This window comes from Pyxicephalus adspersus, chromosome 4 (assembly GCF_032062135.1).
Source record: "Pyxicephalus adspersus chromosome 4, UCB_Pads_2.0, whole genome shotgun sequence".
NCBI classification, from domain to species: Eukaryota; Metazoa; Chordata; class Amphibia; order Anura; family Pyxicephalidae; genus Pyxicephalus; species Pyxicephalus adspersus.
Window position 1 is genome coordinate 40,119,620 of NC_092861.1, and position 18,669 is coordinate 40,138,288.

The 18,669-nt window shown below is 36.4% G+C and overlaps 1 protein-coding gene across 1 annotated transcript in view; it reads left to right on the forward strand.

The window, feature by feature from the left end:
- The first annotated feature begins 2,561 nt into the window (after positions 1-2,561).
- PCOLCE2 (procollagen C-endopeptidase enhancer 2) overlaps positions 2,562-18,669 on the forward strand; it is a 36,419-nt gene continuing 20,311 nt past the window's right edge. Inside the window, exons 1-3 of the mRNA XM_072407914.1 lie at positions 2,562-2,718; positions 9,990-10,098; positions 18,035-18,290. Coding sequence (XP_072264015.1) covers positions 2,642-2,718; positions 9,990-10,098; positions 18,035-18,290 — 442 coding nt within the window. The 5' untranslated portion in view covers positions 2,562-2,641. The remainder of the gene's footprint in view (positions 2,719-9,989; positions 10,099-18,034; positions 18,291-18,669) is intronic.

The window sequence follows — 18,669 nt, forward strand, 5'->3', positions numbered from 1 at the left end:
CTTTTACCTTTTTATTCTATATCCTATTCATGACACACACTATTTTTCTAAATTACAGTCACGGTAATACATCAATAGAAATATAATTTTTTTTAACTAACCATAAATTATTATTCTTATCATTTGAACCTCACTTTATTGTACTCTACGTTCCTTCAAAATTACCTGGACCCATTAAATTACCAGTACTTTCATCATTTACATAGACTATATATATCCCATCATATATAGCCAACATGATCTCAAACTATTGGTACATCAAGAATAATTACTGTTTCTCCTAATCATGTTTGATCTAGTAAATTAAGTCTCTATCTATTCCTGAAGAATTCAAAGAGTGAAATGCATTTGGAATGACATTATTGAGTAAGGACATTATCCTAAATTAGACAAATTCTGTACAGAAATAGGTCCTAGACCATGTTTTATTAGTGGGTCTCGGATTAAAATATTGTGTATTGTCAAAACCAGACATGACCTCTGTTAGGTTTTTTTGTTATTATTTCAGCAATATACTTACCCTATCCAATCTATACTTACCCTAAAAAAACCCTGTTCCCCTTATTTTTGTTTCTCGAATTGTATTAGCAGCTTTCGTTACATTTTTGGGACAGAGTCACTAATGTCCTAAAGATGCAGTGTACATTATAGCTGACTGCATGTATCATTGTTGCTGCTACTGAACATGGATTACTCTGTGACTCTTTAATGGAAATCTGGATTTGTATAGAGCAGCCCTTCTCAACCAGTGTGCAATGAAATCCTAAAGTTTCTCCAGAAGTTACTAGAATTTCCTTAAAAAAAGAACAATTTATTTTGTTAATAAACCACTATTGTGGTCCTTTTTTAGCCATCTGTAAATAGATATTTTTCCCACTGTGTGTTTAAGGGGGCCATTAATAATACACTAATATAAGAGGTCCTATATCCTTCTCCTTATGAGCACTAATATAGGAGGTCTTTCCTTTTAGCATTAATATAAGGAGGTCCTTTTCCCATTGACCACTTCTCTAACTACCACTAAAGAAGGAAAATCATTCTCCCACCGACCATTGATTTGTCAGAATTATTCTCCCATTGACTACTATGGGGCCTGCTAATATAGGTGGGATCCTTCTCTCACTAACCACAGAAATAAGGGATCATTTATCAGGTCATTCTCCTGATAAAGATCTATTTATGGGGGTTCTTCTTCCACTTACCTACCTAATAATGGGGGTCATCTCCCACTGATCACTAATAAATGAGGGTTTTTCTTCCAAAGACTGGTAGTGTTAGTGTATCCTTCTGCTAACCAATAGGATGAGGGGGTGTCCTACTACTAATCACAAATATTTAGGGGTCTTTTTGAACAATAATTGAAGTGGTTGCTCCCACTGACCACATATTTGGTCCTTCTCACACTCATCACTTTTTATAAATGGATTGTTCTACTTCGAACCGCTTACATACCGAGGCCCTTTTCCAACTGACCATTAATGTTCAAAGACATTTATCCACCAATGTAAGAGGACATTTAATTACTAAACACCAATAAAAGGGGGAAATACAATGTTTACTAGTTGTGCTTCTTTTTTGTCCATTCTTATTGTTAGATATATTCCATATTTATTGCTGAAAATAAATTTGTCCTTTGAAGCAGTGACAACACTGATCAAATGTCAAATATGTTAGGAATGGCACAATTTTTATTTGTGCATTTATTATTATTATATAGACAATGTCCTGATTAGGCTAATGTACAATGAGTTGTAAGTGAAATCAGTTATTGGAGTTTTTTTGACTAATACTTCGGTAATCAAATTTAGCAGAATGAAACATTTAATATTATGGAGCAGACTAAAGACGTGCAAGCATGTTTTATTGTAAAAAGAAATTCTACCCAAAACTGAAAAAAACATGTTGGTCCTAAAAGGGAACTCTGATGGGACACACTACTTGTGGAGCTCCCAATAGAGATGAAGCTAGCAAACCAATGTCTGCCTATACCAATATATATTGTTGGTAAACAAACTTACTTTGACTATACCTTATATGCAGAATACCCAATCTGATGCCACTTTGGAACAATCATGGGTAATGAGGAACATTACAGATGTCTTTTCTTCTTCAGATGCCTCTGGTAACTTTCCCCAGGGTTCTCTACATTTTCCAGCTATTAGAAACTTTCACCTACTGTACTAAATATTTACATTTGATAATTGTCAGCATGTGACATTTTCTGGTGCACATTATATATTTTGAAACTTAGGTGTCACATTTAAGCACACATGCAGCAGATAAGTATGTGCTGGAATGTTGAACTGAAGGAAAGCTGATTTTACACATGGTTTTCCTTTTTTTAAGGGAAAATAAGAAACCCCACCTATGATTGCACTGGCAGATGCTCTCAGGTGTTAAGGGGTTAATGGCAGGCTTTGAAAAAGAAGCTAAAGGGGAGGAGAGGGGAGGATCAGATTTTAGGGAGAAGTGGATCCCCTCCTCCCCAGGACTGCAGGAACAAATGGGATATTCATCAGGAGCGTGTCTATGCCAGAGAACCTCCCAGAGGGAAATGAGTAGAGGCTCAGACTATAGGGCGATCCTCCTTATAAAACCCCTGTAACCTCCTCATACCTACTGGGTGACTGCAGTGACAACCATGAGCAACAGACTGAATGTGTTTGTCCTGTGCCTGCTCCTGGCTGCTCCCTGCTCTGCACAGCAACCCAATGAAAGGTAAGGGGGACACATCAATGGGGACACTGCCTGCTATGGGACCCAGGGTCCAAATTACTCTCTTTAACCCTTACATTACCATGCCACATGTTCCATGTGATCAATGTACAATTCACAGACCAGCAATGTGCTCCTTATTTTACATAACCAACAAGCCCAAATTCCCAATTTTATTGCTGTGTCAGCTTTGTCTATTGGTGCCTCATGCAATAACCATCATCTGTCATTTTGTTAAAGTGTGAAGGATGGCATGTGGTTGTTATAGGTTAGTAAACTTTGCATCTCTGCATTAAATATATACAATGTGTTAGTAATGTATTCAGTATCTGAAACTTCATAGATCTCTCATCACACATGCTGAACATTCCATGCACATTTTCTTACATCAAAGATCAGAATTCATTGTTTAGAAAACAAACTGTATTTAAAGCTTTATCCTATTTGTGTGTTTTGTTTTCCATGCCGTATCCTAGTTCTGTATGCTCACATTACATCCAGTATTACTTCTTTCTACATTTGTCCTGGAACCTTTCATTCTTTGTACACATGGAGCATCTTGCTGAGGATTGGGAAGGCAATGCCCATCACCATCATGTCCCATTGCAGCTTATGTCTTTACCTTGGATTTACCTTGTACCTACCAGAGCCCCATAAATGTGCAGTTGGTGTATAAAACTCACCCCCTTAGCCACTTATGTGCCAGGAACCCAACAAGACATAACATCCTCTCTCTCTTTCGGGATTAGGTTTCTTAGTATGACTCTAAGTGGCACTTTTACTCCCATGAGCTGCTATTAAGTTGGATTTTGGGCATTTAATTCTTTAGCAAAGTATATGTGACCCAGTCTGGCATCTGATGTGTGAAAGCTTTTAAACACCTCTTCTGAGTTTATTCCACTAATAAAATGACACTTTAATTCCATTTCTTCTTATCGTCTCATATTAGACTTATTTTACAGGTGAAATCATTTATTTGGCTGTTTCAATTGGTTTTATTGTGCAGAATATGCAGCTCGTATGGCAGGTTCTGATGCTCATTGAAACGTCTTATTAGATATAGGAGGACTCATTTCTGCTATAGGTATTTTATGTTTCTTGGTTTGTGCAGCTATGGAAATACAGGATGGATTTTTATTATTATTTTAACCTATGTATGTCAGGCCACAAAAATATGTCAGATTTAACCCCGCTTCTTTATTCCCTTTCTGCATTATTATACTTTTTTATATGTCCTATGGACCTCCAAACAATCACTGTGAAGTATTTAAAATTAATAAATTATATATTCTGCTCCTTACCCTTACTTTAAATAAGCTAGAAAGTTGTGTTTAGGAGACATCAGGTTAACTAAGGCACCACATCCCTGATTGTTTGAAACATGTTTGAAAAAGGAGGAAATATTTTGGACTGAGACTTTTTAGGTGCTTTTACAGAAACAATATACAAATTATGTTTAAAATAGAATATATCTAAATAATTTTATTATAGTAGTACAAAAATAACATAAAAAAAATCATGCAAAACATTACAAAGATTTCCATGTTTTCCTGCTAAAGTACATAAATATCATATACCAGTTATCAAACTTTCCATTCTACCACCCTTGACGCGTTTCACTATAAAGGCTTCATCAGAAAGACATAATGTAGTGGATAAATAGATTTCTTTGTGACTTGGTAATTATTTGATGTAGATTATGGGAAAATAATCCCACCAGATTTAAAAAGATGTGAAATCAGAACAGCGGTTCATTTGCTAAGGCAAATGAAGGTGTTGCTGGTTGGAAGTGGAGGCACACTTCTTGAGTCTGCATTCAAGCTGGGAGTTTTTGAAATAGGAGCAAGCACTACAAAGGCCAATAAATGATTGCCGACCTATAACTCCTGGAAAGAAACCAACACCAATCAGGTTTAATCGTTAAGATTATTTAGCCCTAGCAAATAAACAATCTTCCACAAATAATTAACAAGTCACAAAGAAATCTACTTATCCACTACATTATGTCTTTCTGATGAAGCCTTTATGGTGAAACGCGTCAAGGATGTTAGAATGGAAACTGTGATAATTGTTAGATGATAGTCATGTACTTTAGCAAGAAAACATGGATATCTTTGTAATGTTTTGTATCTTTATGATGTTTTTTAAAAAAAGACATTTTCAACTACTATAATATAAGTACTTAGATATATTCTATTTTACACAAAATTAGTATGTTTCTGTATAAGCACCTAAAAAGTCCCAGTCCAAAATATTTCCTACTTTAAATAAGCCAAACATAAAAAAAGGAAATTCTAAGGATAGTAAATCAAAAATTATTATATACTATCATGTATATGCACTGATAATTTTAGGTTTGCCCCTAAAATTGTTGGTCTACCTATCTATCCACCCTACCTATCTTCCAAGTATTCTTAGTGGTCCTTTATTATACTGGGCAAACTTACTGACCAATAGAGAAGTTTTAGGGGGGGAGGATGTAGGAAAGCTGGACTTTACATTTTTATATATATTTCAGTTCTTTGTAGTTTTGGTTCAACTGATAATGTTATATGATATTTTCCTTGATGGTAGTGATACCATCTTTATCATCTTATCATCTTTTCCTCAGTGTGTGACAGGTGTATTTTAATGGCATTCCGCGTACAGTAATGTCCATTACATATCAGATGCTACAGCTTTGGTACACTGTGAACATCTAGTGAAAGGGAGGTTAGAGGGGGGCGGTCTAGGCTTTGACTTTCACAAACAAGTCAGTACTTGAATATCGGAGAAGCCAGGATTTGGAACCTCTTCTAGTTTTCTGAAGCCAGATCAAAAGTGCATGAGTGGTAATTAGTGTATTTTAAGGATAACTATAGATAAGTTTTCTGCAAACAAAACAACAATAACTAATATGGCCCTTGTAAGCTTTACCTGTCTGAGCTTAACTCGTCCATTTTAGTGTCAGAGGTCAGAGGTAATCTGAAGCCTTTAGGCTGCTGCCTTGACTGCACAATCTGTTTTCTGATTCATAAGTGCATTATTAAAGCAAATGGAAAAAACATCTTTCCTGACTCCCTAGTCGCTTAATCTAAACTCAAAACCCTGCCCAGTGATACTTAACTCTCTACAATGGCAGCAACTTGAATAATTAGATTTGAATGGGCCATATGTTAAAGGTCCCTGGAGTACTGCCTCATACAAGTCTCTGGGGAGGTCTTGCACCTGCAAATATGTAAAATCTTCTGGTTTAATTCTTTGTAACTGAGCTACAGTAAAAATAGTATAGATATGCTTATATTGCATTGCTTAAAAAGCAGAAATAAACATTAGTGCAATTCTTGGAAAACTGGAAATGTCTCTTTCTTCTGGTTCCTTTATTTTAGAATTATATTTTTACCAAAAGATGCCTGTAGGAAAGTGGAAAGTGCCAATCCTCTCTTCCCCCTTAATGGTTTTCCAGTTGAAGAGGGAATTTCCATTTCTCTTGGAAATCCCTTAAAGTAGTGTAAATTGGCAGTGACTTCAACTAACTGATCTTTCTGGATCCAACTGTGGTCTTGCACAGTGATGTTGAATATTGAATCATCTTTTTACATTGGAAAGATCTATGAGAAGCTGCTGGTGACCTCATTTATGGGGGAGGTGTAGGTGTATGGGAAAACATCTCGGTTAGTAACATCAGATGGATGCTATCTTCTTGTTTCTGATGGTTAACCATGTGTACATGCAGCAGCTGGACATCTGTAGCACAAACCACTTCTTGCTATACATGCTATGAACTCTTTATTTAATATGTTCTATATGACAGGGGAAGAACAGAACAGAATAACATAAGGAAATACTTAAAAGTCTTCTCATTCTTACACAAAGTTAGAAATGAATGAATTGCCATATTTGTGGGAATTCATAATTTAGAAATAACATAGTTCAGTCTGTAAGCTTGTAGATGCAGACATGGTGGTATGTATAGAAACATTTACAGATTAACCCTGCAAACTGCATGGACTACAGTGACTACAGTTTCCTGAGAATAAATGCCTAATTTCGTTTAAATGGCACAAACAAGAGAGCAAGAGATTTAAAAAGGACGCTGCATGGGCCAAACATATTTAAGGACAAATTTTTGTTAGGTTTTATATACATATTACATTTTGAAATGACCCCCAGAAGTACTTGTGCAATGCTAAAATCAGCTTTTTTCATTTAGAATTCTGTTTTCTTCACTGGAAAAAGTTTATGTTAACTTGTCGTGTGACTTTACATAGAGGTGAAATGGATTCCTTACTAGATAACTAAAAGCAAAATGTTCACACATTCACATCAAATCTTTTGAAGGTTTAATAGGTGAGCAGATATTCTAATAATTAATACGTCAGTTTAGAGGGCAATATGGTAAATTTTTTAAAATTTCCCTATAGTCCAATAATTTAAAATGAACATGGTTTATTGGTCTGGCAGAACTTATATTGGCCTCCCTTAGCCCAAACTGTCCAAAAAGGGAAAAAGGGAAGTTGTATTCCTTAGGCATACAACTCTGGCATTCTCATGAAAATTTCCTCAAACTTCCGATGGTTCAGCGCAATTTCGCAAAACCATCGGAAGATCGAGGAAATTATAATAGGAGGATTCACAGGATTCCCTGGGAATCCTCCTGTTTGCGATCCCCAGGGCACTAGAGGTAATTAACCTCTAGTGCCGGGGACCACACACTGTTTTTAATACATGCAGCCGCGGCTGCATTTTTTTAAAAGATCCTTGGCACTAGAGGTTAAATGGGGACAAGGCTCCCCATTCAAAACCTCTAGTGCTCCCTGATTGGCTGAGGAAAGATTTACACCGGCCATTCTCACTTACAATTTAAGTAAGCGAGAATGGCCGAATTCGCAGTGAGATCGAGTTTTAAAAACTTGCTCATCCCCAGTATTCCTGGCTTTTGAATTGATAAACACCCTTAGAATGATTTGGTGGCATCTGATACCCTTGGGGTCTTCATTCACCAGATACCTATACCAGAGATTTCTGGTTTTAGTTTGGGACAGAGTATAGAATGGGCTGTGTAACTTTGCCACATCTTGATTACATCTTGGGTCCCCATTGATGATTCTTTCCTCAATTACCGCATTTCTGTCTCCTAAAACCAGTGTGTTACAGTAACAGGAAATGGTGGTATACTGTCCAACACAAAAGGAGACAACACAGCAACAAAATCAAATAAGGTTTAGGAGAAGGGGGATTTATTTAGTCCCCAAACTTTCCCAGTTCATTCAGATGTGCTGTAATTCATGCAGGTGCTTTGGTTGGAGTTAGTTTTTAATTAATTATTTGTGTTAAATGTAATAGAACTGCCAAGCACATGAAATAGTGTAAACTTCATGGATACTGACACAGAGAAAAGTGTCCTGGAGGCCTATAAATTGCATCATATTTACAGGCCTTGATCTGACCACCAACTAGAACTTTATAGTCAGATTTCATAGAAAGAAATTTTCATTTGACATCCAGGTCAACTAATGCAAACATAAGTCCAACATGCTTGGATTTTATGAGATCCCTGGTGGCTTTGTTCTGTAGCTCTGACATCATGCACCGTATAAAATGATATATGTTCACAGTAACAGGTCTCCTTGCTTTGCAGACAGAACGTGAGTCATACAAGAATCAACCTATGCTAGTTTTCCTGTGAAGTGAGAATATTGAATGTTTATAAAGATTTGTTCGGTTTCTCAATTTGGCCTTCTGAAGACGGTCTGCAGCCAATGCAAAGTTTACTGTTCATTCTGGCCTGGCTGGTATTTCATCACTTGGATTTCAGAAATATTTTTATAGAGAATGTTGAATTGAATGCTAAAATATGCCTTAAAAAAGTTCTCACCATTTAGCCAAAACTACTGGTTTTGTTTATCGACTCACAATATTACATGTATGTGTTGAACCCTACATCATTAATTATGGAGTATCTGTGGTGAATATACAGCATACAGTGTAGTTGCAGCTTTTCCAGACCGTTCAAATAAAAGTCCTTTGGTTGGGCCGCAAACCAGTTTTCAGCAGCATCTTTGATGCCAGAAATGTCCTCAAAACTTTGCCCCTTCAGGTGTTTCTTCAAATTCGGGAACAGATAATAGTTCAAAGTGGCCAAGTCAGGTGAGTAGGGGGGATGGTAGACCAATTAGAAACCCATGAAGTTCAATTTGGCAGCCACAACGTTGGACGTGTGCGCAGGTGCATTGTCCTGCAAAAAAAGGATCCCTTTGGTCAACTTTCCACAGCGTTTTGTTTAAATTGACTCCTTCAGCTGGTCCAGGAGGTTAGCATAATACTGTTCTGTGATACTAAAGCCCTGAGGTAGTTAATCTACCAACAGAATAACGTCTTTGTCCCAGAAAATGGATGCCATGGCTTTTTCTGGGTTCAACCGCGGGCACCAGCTGTGGCGCTATTCCTTTGACTGTTCCTTAGTTTCAGGATCATAGATTTGGAGCCAGCTTTCAGCCTCAGTCACTAAACTAGCCAAAAAGTCCTGTGCAGCTTCAAAATGGGTCAAAACGGCTTTGGATGCTTCAACTTGTTCCTTCTTCTGATGACTGTTCAAACATTTCGGCACCCACTTCGCTGAAAGCTTGCACATGTCTAGGATAGTGGTGATAACAAACTCAACACGCTCCCGTGAGATGTCAAGTATCTGGGCTAACTTTTTTGTGGATATTCGCCGGTGCTCAATAATCAGCTCATGGACAGGATCGCAGGTTGCCGGGTCACTTTAGGTTGGGGGACGCCCACTGTGGGGCTCATCTTTAACGGTGTAATGCCCAGTCTTGAAATAAGATATCCAGGTATGACAGTGCTGTAGGAAGGACACTTCTCCCCCATTGTTTGTGACATCTCAGTGTGAATGTCCTTTGCTGACTTTCCCTGGAGAAACAAAAACTTCATGACGGCCTGTAACTCCAACGATGTGAAACTTGCTTGTGCCTCTGCCATCACAGCTTCTCACTAAAAGAAAAAACAGTTTTAAGAATCGCAAAGACCTGATATTTGCACATACTAAGATATTAGGCTGTCATATGCCCCACACTCATTTTTCTATTTCACCTGGAAGGGGGCAAAGCCAGGAACTTCTCAGCACCCCCTCGTACATCAGATATAAAATATGAAATTATGCTGCTTTCTATGGATATTGCCCTTTTCATGTATTAAATTGGCCAATATGTTTTCTATTAGTTCACTCATCTATGTGAATGATCGTTTTTTAATTTTTCTTAACCTCTATAACATTATATTGTGTGCAGGCACCATTTTACCTGTGGTGGAAATCTAACAGGAGAAAGTGGACTACTGGGAAGTGAGGGATTTCCAGGAGTTTACCCACCTAATAGCAAGTGTACATGGAAAATTACAGTAAGTGGCCACCCTTCTTGGTATGCTGTATTGGTTTAATGCATGTAATTTTAGGTTTTATACTAACATTGTAAATACAGATGAAGCCAACTATAAGAAAGCAGGTAAATATGTAGCTAAAATACATATATGGCTACTTTTATCCCTTCCTTAGTTTCTCCAGTTTTGTGTGGGCAAGCGGGTCTTGTTTTGCTATGTGTCTCTGTGTGTAAGTTGCCACCTTGGTAAATAATCATAGCTTCCCTTTCTTGTACCAGAGCTGCCCTCCAGAAAAATAAGTAGACATGTAGGAAGGACACATCTATATAACAAATAGAGCAGAAACAGGAAAATGCATGCAGTGCTGGTCGCCAGGCACAGATTTCTCCTTAGCAAGTAGAAAAATAGTGAGAACTCAAATTCAAAATCTGGCTATGCTTCTCACTTCAGATAAATAGCTATGAGACTGTATGCACAGGAGTGCACAGGCACACTCATATGCCAGAATATGTGCTGTTATTTTTCAGAAGGATATCAAGACAAATACGTTGATTTTTCATGGACCCTGTAGGCACAATTAACATATCCTCCACCACCATGCCAAAGGTCATTAAAACCTAGATGCACAGGCCAAATTTAGCAACACCAGCATGCGTTGGTTAACAGCTATAATTCTATGACTAATTTAAAAACCTAATGTAGATTTTTAAGGAAATTTGTGACTTTAATTTGGCACAATGTTTAATAAAAACTAATTTAAAGCTCATTTTAAAAATCAAAAAAAGAAATTTATGATTTTTCAATCATTAAATTGTATCCGATAATTACAGTATTAAACTGTACACTGCACTGCCATCGTCAGGCTGCAGTGGTTTCTACAGTGCAATATGTAGGCCAAATGCTCAAATTGGAATAAAACCTCCAATCTGCTTGATGACATATTTTTATCAGATGATAAGAAATGACTCTGACTGGTTTATAATCATTAGCGCAGACCAGAGTTGTTAGTTATAGTAGCGTCTAACAGTTTCCTTTGCTACTGTCGGGGGGGNNNTTATATAGACTGTTTCCTAAGATTCATATTTATTACATTTGTTCTAGTAAATGTTAATTAAAAGATTGTTATTGAAGAAAGCGGACCTTTCAATAAACTGACCTGAATGTACAGGCCATGCTAGCATTATTAAAAGTTTTCCAAAATGTGGACTAGGACAAGGTTTACACAGTTTTGCTACCAGGAGCATTGTGAATTTTTATATCATTAGAGACTTCATTTAATTCAGTCAGAAAAGCTTTATCTGTTAGATGTGCAGAGATATTCACTACACAGCCCTGCTAAGCAGGAATCAGAACATGCACATTTAATGAACAAACATGACTACATTCATGTACCTTTCTAGAATAAGAACTAAAAGGGCTATAGTTCTACTTTGGCTGTATTGCCTGTGAATTCCCAGGTTTATAAAACTAGACATGTTGATCACAGAGACCTGTTATGACTATGAAAAAATACTATGTATCTTGTAATGAGTTTGGAATGTTTCCAGACGTGTAGATTAGTCATAGTTAGTTACTGGGATACAACTGACTCAGATAACTATAAGTCATAAGTGGTTGAAATTTCTACAGATTCCATGCACAGCTGGATGTCTGCATTTGCCATTCCCCATTGTATGTTAGTACGATACTAATAGGAGCGCATGAGTCATTGCAGCAGACAATACCAGCGTTCATTATGTCTTTAGCCCTCCATTTGTCCTTAAAGGTGCATAAATACCTTTGTATTTATATGTGTACAACTTTCATTAAGTGTTAGGCTTGTTGGACAAGTTACAGTTTTACAACTGTGGGTTACCCAGGAATGGGCTGGGGAACACCTGTCAGGGAAAAAAACTTTGCCAACCTGTCCAATTGCTAAAGGGCTGAGCAACGCAGAACTGAAGTGAAAGGTTCAAACAATGAACAGTTTCCTAGATCCGTCATAACACCATTAGTTAGGTCTCTGCCCTTGAGTCCCTACGTTCTCTATTCATTAGGTGTTCCACTATCCCTGCTAGTTTTTTGTGTTATATTCTAAAGAATGCAACAGGAGGAGCTAGAATACTGAAAAGAGAATGTACAGGTAGTCCGCAAGTTAAGGACATCCAACATACGGATGACTCATAGATACGAACAGGGCTTCCCTGCTTGCTAGTGTGCAGGACAGAGACTTGACAGTGGGAGGGGATGGTTCGAATGACTTGCAGAAAAAATCTTTTGCTAAACACAGTTGAGGTTGTGGGTGATCTTAGAGGGGTGAGCTCCTTCTCCAGCATCATTTAACACTTTAATGACCAAGACAATCTCTACAGTTGTTTCTTTTAGCATAAAAAGCACAGCTTTCTCCAGAAGTTAATGAATGTCTAGACTCCATAAAGTTTTTTTTTGCTCTGTTTGTGATTAACTCACAGTGGGGATTTTATACAGTAACTGACACCATGCTGCCTAATATATGTTGAGACAAACATCTGTCCTAATTGCATTTATTAAAATAATGTACCTGTTCTACATTACATACAAATTCAACTTAAAGACAAACCTACAGTCCCTATCTCGTATGTAACCCGGGGACTACCTGTAATTGTATTTCTGGTTGGTGATGACATTGCACCTTCTCCTTGTCCAGTTTATTTATATTCATAGGTTATATGAAATGTATATTTGTATGCTTTGTCCTTTTTGTCCTTTTTCTCCTCCAAATTTCCACAAAAGTATGGTGATAGCTATCTCATCCCAGAAAGATTTGTCACAGGATTCTGGCAGCAGATAATAAGAATAATAAGTTATGAGTTACACAGTGGTGATTCTGAAAGCAACCTTTGCTAACAGTGCTTTTGGATGTCAAAGGAAGCTCAACTGTGTAGGAGTGATCCAACCATTTTCTGGTCAAGTACTCATCACAAGGGTGAAGAGGGCTTTATTATGGGGCCAGTCCACCTCAAACTAATTATAGCCAGAGCATGGTGGACAGAGACATTATTTGGCTTGTTACATGCTTTGGATACTTGAACAGCGAGATAACCTTTCCATAATTCCCAGCTCTGTTCCTATCCGAGGTTTTTGGGTGTTCTCAGTCTATGTGCAGTAACCCATACTAAGCTATGAGAAAAGTTTTGTCTGCCTGGGCACATGAAACTATTGAAAACTCATATCTTATTGGTTTCCATGTTAGTTTTATCATTATTAATATTATTACCATTATGAGCGAACATAGGTATTGTTTTAAAATAGTACTTATAAAGACCTAACTTACTGTAAAGTACAGTATAAATAGTTATAGACCCCTCTGATTTTCTACTTTACCCCTGCACTGGAAATGTTGAAAGTTTTTTTTTATCCATCTGAAATATGCATAACATTTTACATCTGTGAGCAGCCTCCTTGTCTGATAGTATGCTGATTCATTCTTCTTTGTGGTTCAGAATATTGCTCTCACAGGAGTTCCACACCATACAGATCTGTTTAGCGTTTTCCTGAATATCTGTTTTGTATCTGGAATTAATCCTGTTTTATTTACAGCTCCTGTGCTGCATTACAGTATAAAAACATTTAATATATAAAATATTTCAAATTTTAGTCTCATTCACAAACCTTCACTTAACAAATCCTATTTTGCATTGTTGTAAGTCAAAAGAAAAAAAGCCAAGAGGATTTTCATAGCAAGTTGATTATTGTTTCAAGTTATATCTGAAAGGGAAATATCACATTCAGCAGCAAATAAATGTGTTCCTTTTATCTCCACTTCCTTTGTATTGGTATGTTGCAGGGAGATAGCAGATGGTTCATCTGACATATTTTTAGCATTACAACTGGAAAGAAAATGATCATAAATAATAAAGTTATAGTTTTCTCTTGGACAAACATAATAAAATTAATAATTGAGTCGGAGAGAGAGGGAGATAAACGGATCACCTGCTTCTTCAGATATGGTACCAATATATAGAAAAAGTACTTAGTGTACAGGAAAAATTGATCATCTATGAACGCTTCAAACATTCTACGTGGATAATAACACAGGGACTGCTGTAATTTAAAATGATTGTGAGCATCCTGGACGGTATAGATGGTTATGTACTTAAATGCTTTCCAGTAAAATTATTCATCATTTATGTTCGTAAAGAATTTTTGGGCCTATAGATAGATAGATAGAGTTTTTGTGTTTATTTACTTTTCTATGTTATGTTCTATGTATATATATTTATGTTTTATTGTATTGTATTTTATTTGGATTGTGATATGTTATGGAAACTAGCTGTGAAGTAACACTGGAATTGTATTTTTGTTTTTTTTATAGATTGTGTTGTATTATTTATTTTTTTTGTACTAGTTGAAAAAACAAAATAAAAATTATATTAAAAAAAAATAATATTAAATCATGTTTAGTATAAAGCAACAGCTAAAATCCCATGAAACCTAGTTCTACAGTAATAGGGAAGCTTTGCTTGACTTGCATCTTGAGTATCCAATTGTTGGCAGGAGGAGAGAAAGCAGACCCTGCAAAGTTATTAGAGAAATTACTTTTCTTCCTCCTCCACCTCCTGGAAGCCTCAATATGCCTTGCTAAATGTGTTAAAGAACTACTGTGTAAAGCAAGTAGGACTCCATTGAAAGTAAGTTCTACATTGTGTAGGATAACTGCACAAAGCTCACAAATCTCTGTAGAAACAGAATAGGAAGTGTGGGAGGATTGCAGCATGTAGGTGGAATATGAAGTGTCATTGTTCTGATAACATGCTATTGGTATTTTTTATATTTAGGACATGCTATAAATAATTTCAGTTGCTGAAAAGACAAAGAGAAACATGGTATTGCTTGATAACAGAAGACAATGCTAGACCCAGCACACTATACGTATTCTGTATTTGCTAAACTTTAGGAACCCTAAGAACCTTCATCTCACTGTATACCTGGTAGGGATAAACCTGTTACAGATTACCAAGCATAGTGAGGTGAGGGTTCCTGGTTCATAACATAATGGGGAATTCACATACAAAGAATAACTAGCAAATAAGGATTAGCAGTATTCTTGTTAGGCACAGTCATGGCTAACATTTCTATTGAAGAATGTTTTTACTTATGGGATACCTATGAGATATGATTATATGCTTTAAATGTTGGATTACAACCTTAGGTCAAAGATTTTTTTTTTGCTTCAACCAGGTTATCTTTAGAAACAGTTTCAGGGTCATTGAATGACCCTGAAACTTTAGAAAGTTTCAGGGTCATTGAATCAGAATAAGTATGCAACAAGTGAAGTCTGTGTGAAAGACATTGACTGTACTACAGCCACTGTATTATAAGAGACAGATAATTAACATTTCCAAAAAGAGGACAAAAATGTCAACTCATATCTTTGTTTCTGTACAAACTTCCCATATTTAATATAACCTACTACTATAGAACAGTATATGAATTAACAGAATTAATCTGGACTATGTTATATGGAAAAAAAACTCAAGTATTTGTTTCACATCTGTGTAGCACACTGTTTTCATCACATGCTGGGGGTCTGGTCTCATCTTTCTTCAGTCCATTATCAATGTTATATTAGATGTTATTTTACATACATTTTGACCCATGGTGCCAGTCTTCAAGTCAAGACGGAAGTATGTATTGTAGTTAAGTTGTTTTAAATATGTGATTCTTTTAAAAATATGGGAGCAAAACATGTAAACATATTAGTTACATCAAAAAATGTATTTAGGTAAATAACCCAACAACCTAAAGAGTGTTTGCCAATCTTTACAACCTTAAGAACACTAAATTTACAGAACTCGGAGAGCCATGTGTCACTCAAAGGGGAAAAAACTTCCCCCAAAGTGACATCATGATGCCAGAACCTGCCCACTCTCCCATTGCAGGCCCAGACCTGCTTGCTAAATTCTAGGGGGCGGGGGGGTGAAGGAAGTGAAGGTCCATGGAAGCAACAAAAGTTGTGTCCATACGTGGGACATGATCAGTGGGGGTCCTTCTCTTGACCCCGCTAACCATGTCCCCTATATAGACACAACTTTTGTTGCGTCCACAGCCCTTCGCTACTGTGCCTCAGGATGTTAGAGAATAATATGTTAACATTGAAAGACATTTCTGTCCATAAAACTGGGAGAATAATATTTTTATATAGGATATTATATTTTTTGAACTGCCACATTTCATATGTTATGGGCATTCCCACTATCGTATTATGCTTCCTAATAGGAGCACCACAACAATTTGTATTTGGAGAGTTTTTTCTACCACAATTTTACAACAATAAAGTCACAACATAAAAGGAAAAAGTTGATGAATGGTAAAACAAAATTTCTGATGTTATTAATACATTTAAAAAATACAATTTAAAAAGTAGGTTGAGTTAGGTATCATTCTGTTCTCTGTTATGTTAGTTTGTATGTTTAGGCATAGTGGTTTTGACTTTTGCTGATGGCATATTAATCACATTTGGTCTGACTACACCAAATAATAATAAAATATGTAACACGTGGGTTAATTGTATTTCCCCTCAAAAAAATAAATAAATTAGAAAGCCTACCTCTACTTTGCATATCCCATCAAACAAATCACACAGGTCTGGATTTTTTTTTTACTGGGCATGATAGGTATATGTAGGGGCCACTTTGTCAGGTATGCCTTATACAACTATGTTACATTAAAATGTCATTTTGTTCTGTAACAGTCAACAGCTACTGTATCTATGTTGGAACATGTTTTTTGGTACATGTTATTAACCTGTGTTATGTTTCACGTCCTCAATCTTCATTCCTACTCCTTCCTTGTTACCTTTTCTTGCAATTTAATTTTTTTTGCATTTAATTGTTTGGGTTAAAAACACAACACATGAAAAACATACACTTAGACATGTTAAAATTCACTTATTTACTGCAAGGGAATTCACTCATAATCTTCTACAGAACAAGAAAAATGGAATTTAAATTGTAGTGTGCACATACCTAGCCATTTATTGTGACTTAACTATTTTCTAGGCAGACAGCCTGGCAGGCATCTTAAGCACATTTTTTAAAACAGGTTTAATCGTGATGTGTTAGTCATGATACAAAGATATACTTTTCTTTGGTATTGTCTACAACAAGTGAAACTTGTGCTTAAAATACCCTTTGTTTTTAATGAGATGTCATGTTAAATATGCACAACTATGCAAATCTAAAAGGAAAAGCTGTTATTTTTCCTTGATGATAAATATAGCATGTACCTTCATACTGGGTACAGCTGCTGGAAGCCGCTATGGTGGCCTGTCAAGCTGCATGCTAATGAATCCTTTCCCAACTTCCATTAGAATAATTGCTATTGACATATCTTGTATTGTGACATATGTATAGTAGAACTTTGTTCATCTGAAGCATTTTTGTCATACTGCACTGAAACATCCATGACAGCAATACTACAGCCTGAGCAAATGCTGAAATGCAGCAAGTAATTACTGTAAGATAAACCTCTCATGAGGAATGTTGGTTGTAAAATGGGGTCATAAATGTCTTTGCCACAGTGATGACACCTTTTCATTTGTTTTTGCTGGAAAGTCCTGTAACCCTGATTGAAATGGACTGTTTAACAGGTTGCCAAATACTAAAGACCCTGAAACAGGTAGCCAGATTTAAAGAATTCCCCATACCCCTTGTTCTGGGTACAGCTATTTATTGTCGGAATTCACATCTTTTTTGGCAACAATGTTCTCTAGTAAAATTAAAGTGGTGAATCTTCCAAATTGGGATACTGACAGTAAATGATCTTCTGAATTAACATGGATAATAATGTCTGTCCAGATAATGACAAGGTGAATGTAGTAGAAATATTACAGCGTGATTTGCAGAAGGTCCACCCTCATTCCTTGCTTCATTCAATAAAAGGTTCTGTGTTGTAGACATCTCTTGTACCCAATAACTGTATTGATTCTTTTTTTAAGGTGCCAGAGGGTAAAGTGGTTGTCCTGAATTTCCGTTTCATTGATCTGGAGAGTGACAATCTCTGTCGATATGACTTTGTGGATGTTTACAGTGGCCATAATAATGGACAGCGCATTGGACGATTCTGTGGAACTTTTAGACCCGGTGCTCTTGTGTCCAGCAACAACAAGATGTTGGTCCAAATGGTTTCAGATTCCAACACGGCAGGCAATGGTTTCATAGCAATGTTCTCTGCAGCAGAACCCCATGAAAGAGGTACCAGCAAAGCATTTATATTATATAATATAAACATCAGATAGAGAGACCAAAGCAGATAACTGGCTGCAACAACATTCATAAAATTGGCCTACCTGTGATACACCTTTAAAGTCTTTAAATACCAATAATATATTTTTTATTCTTTATAAAATATTGACATTTGTACAAAAGATTGTACATAAAATGTAATGATTGTGTGATTAGGAGATTGTCAAGTATTTTTCATCTCAGCTCACTTTTGCAATGACCCCAAAAACAGATCACATATGTAAGTCAATCTACAAAGTGCCAGTGAAATTACAAACCCCACACTAATAAAAATATAATCAAAAATTCAACTTACGTAACTAAAAACAGATGAAATCTCAATCTTTCT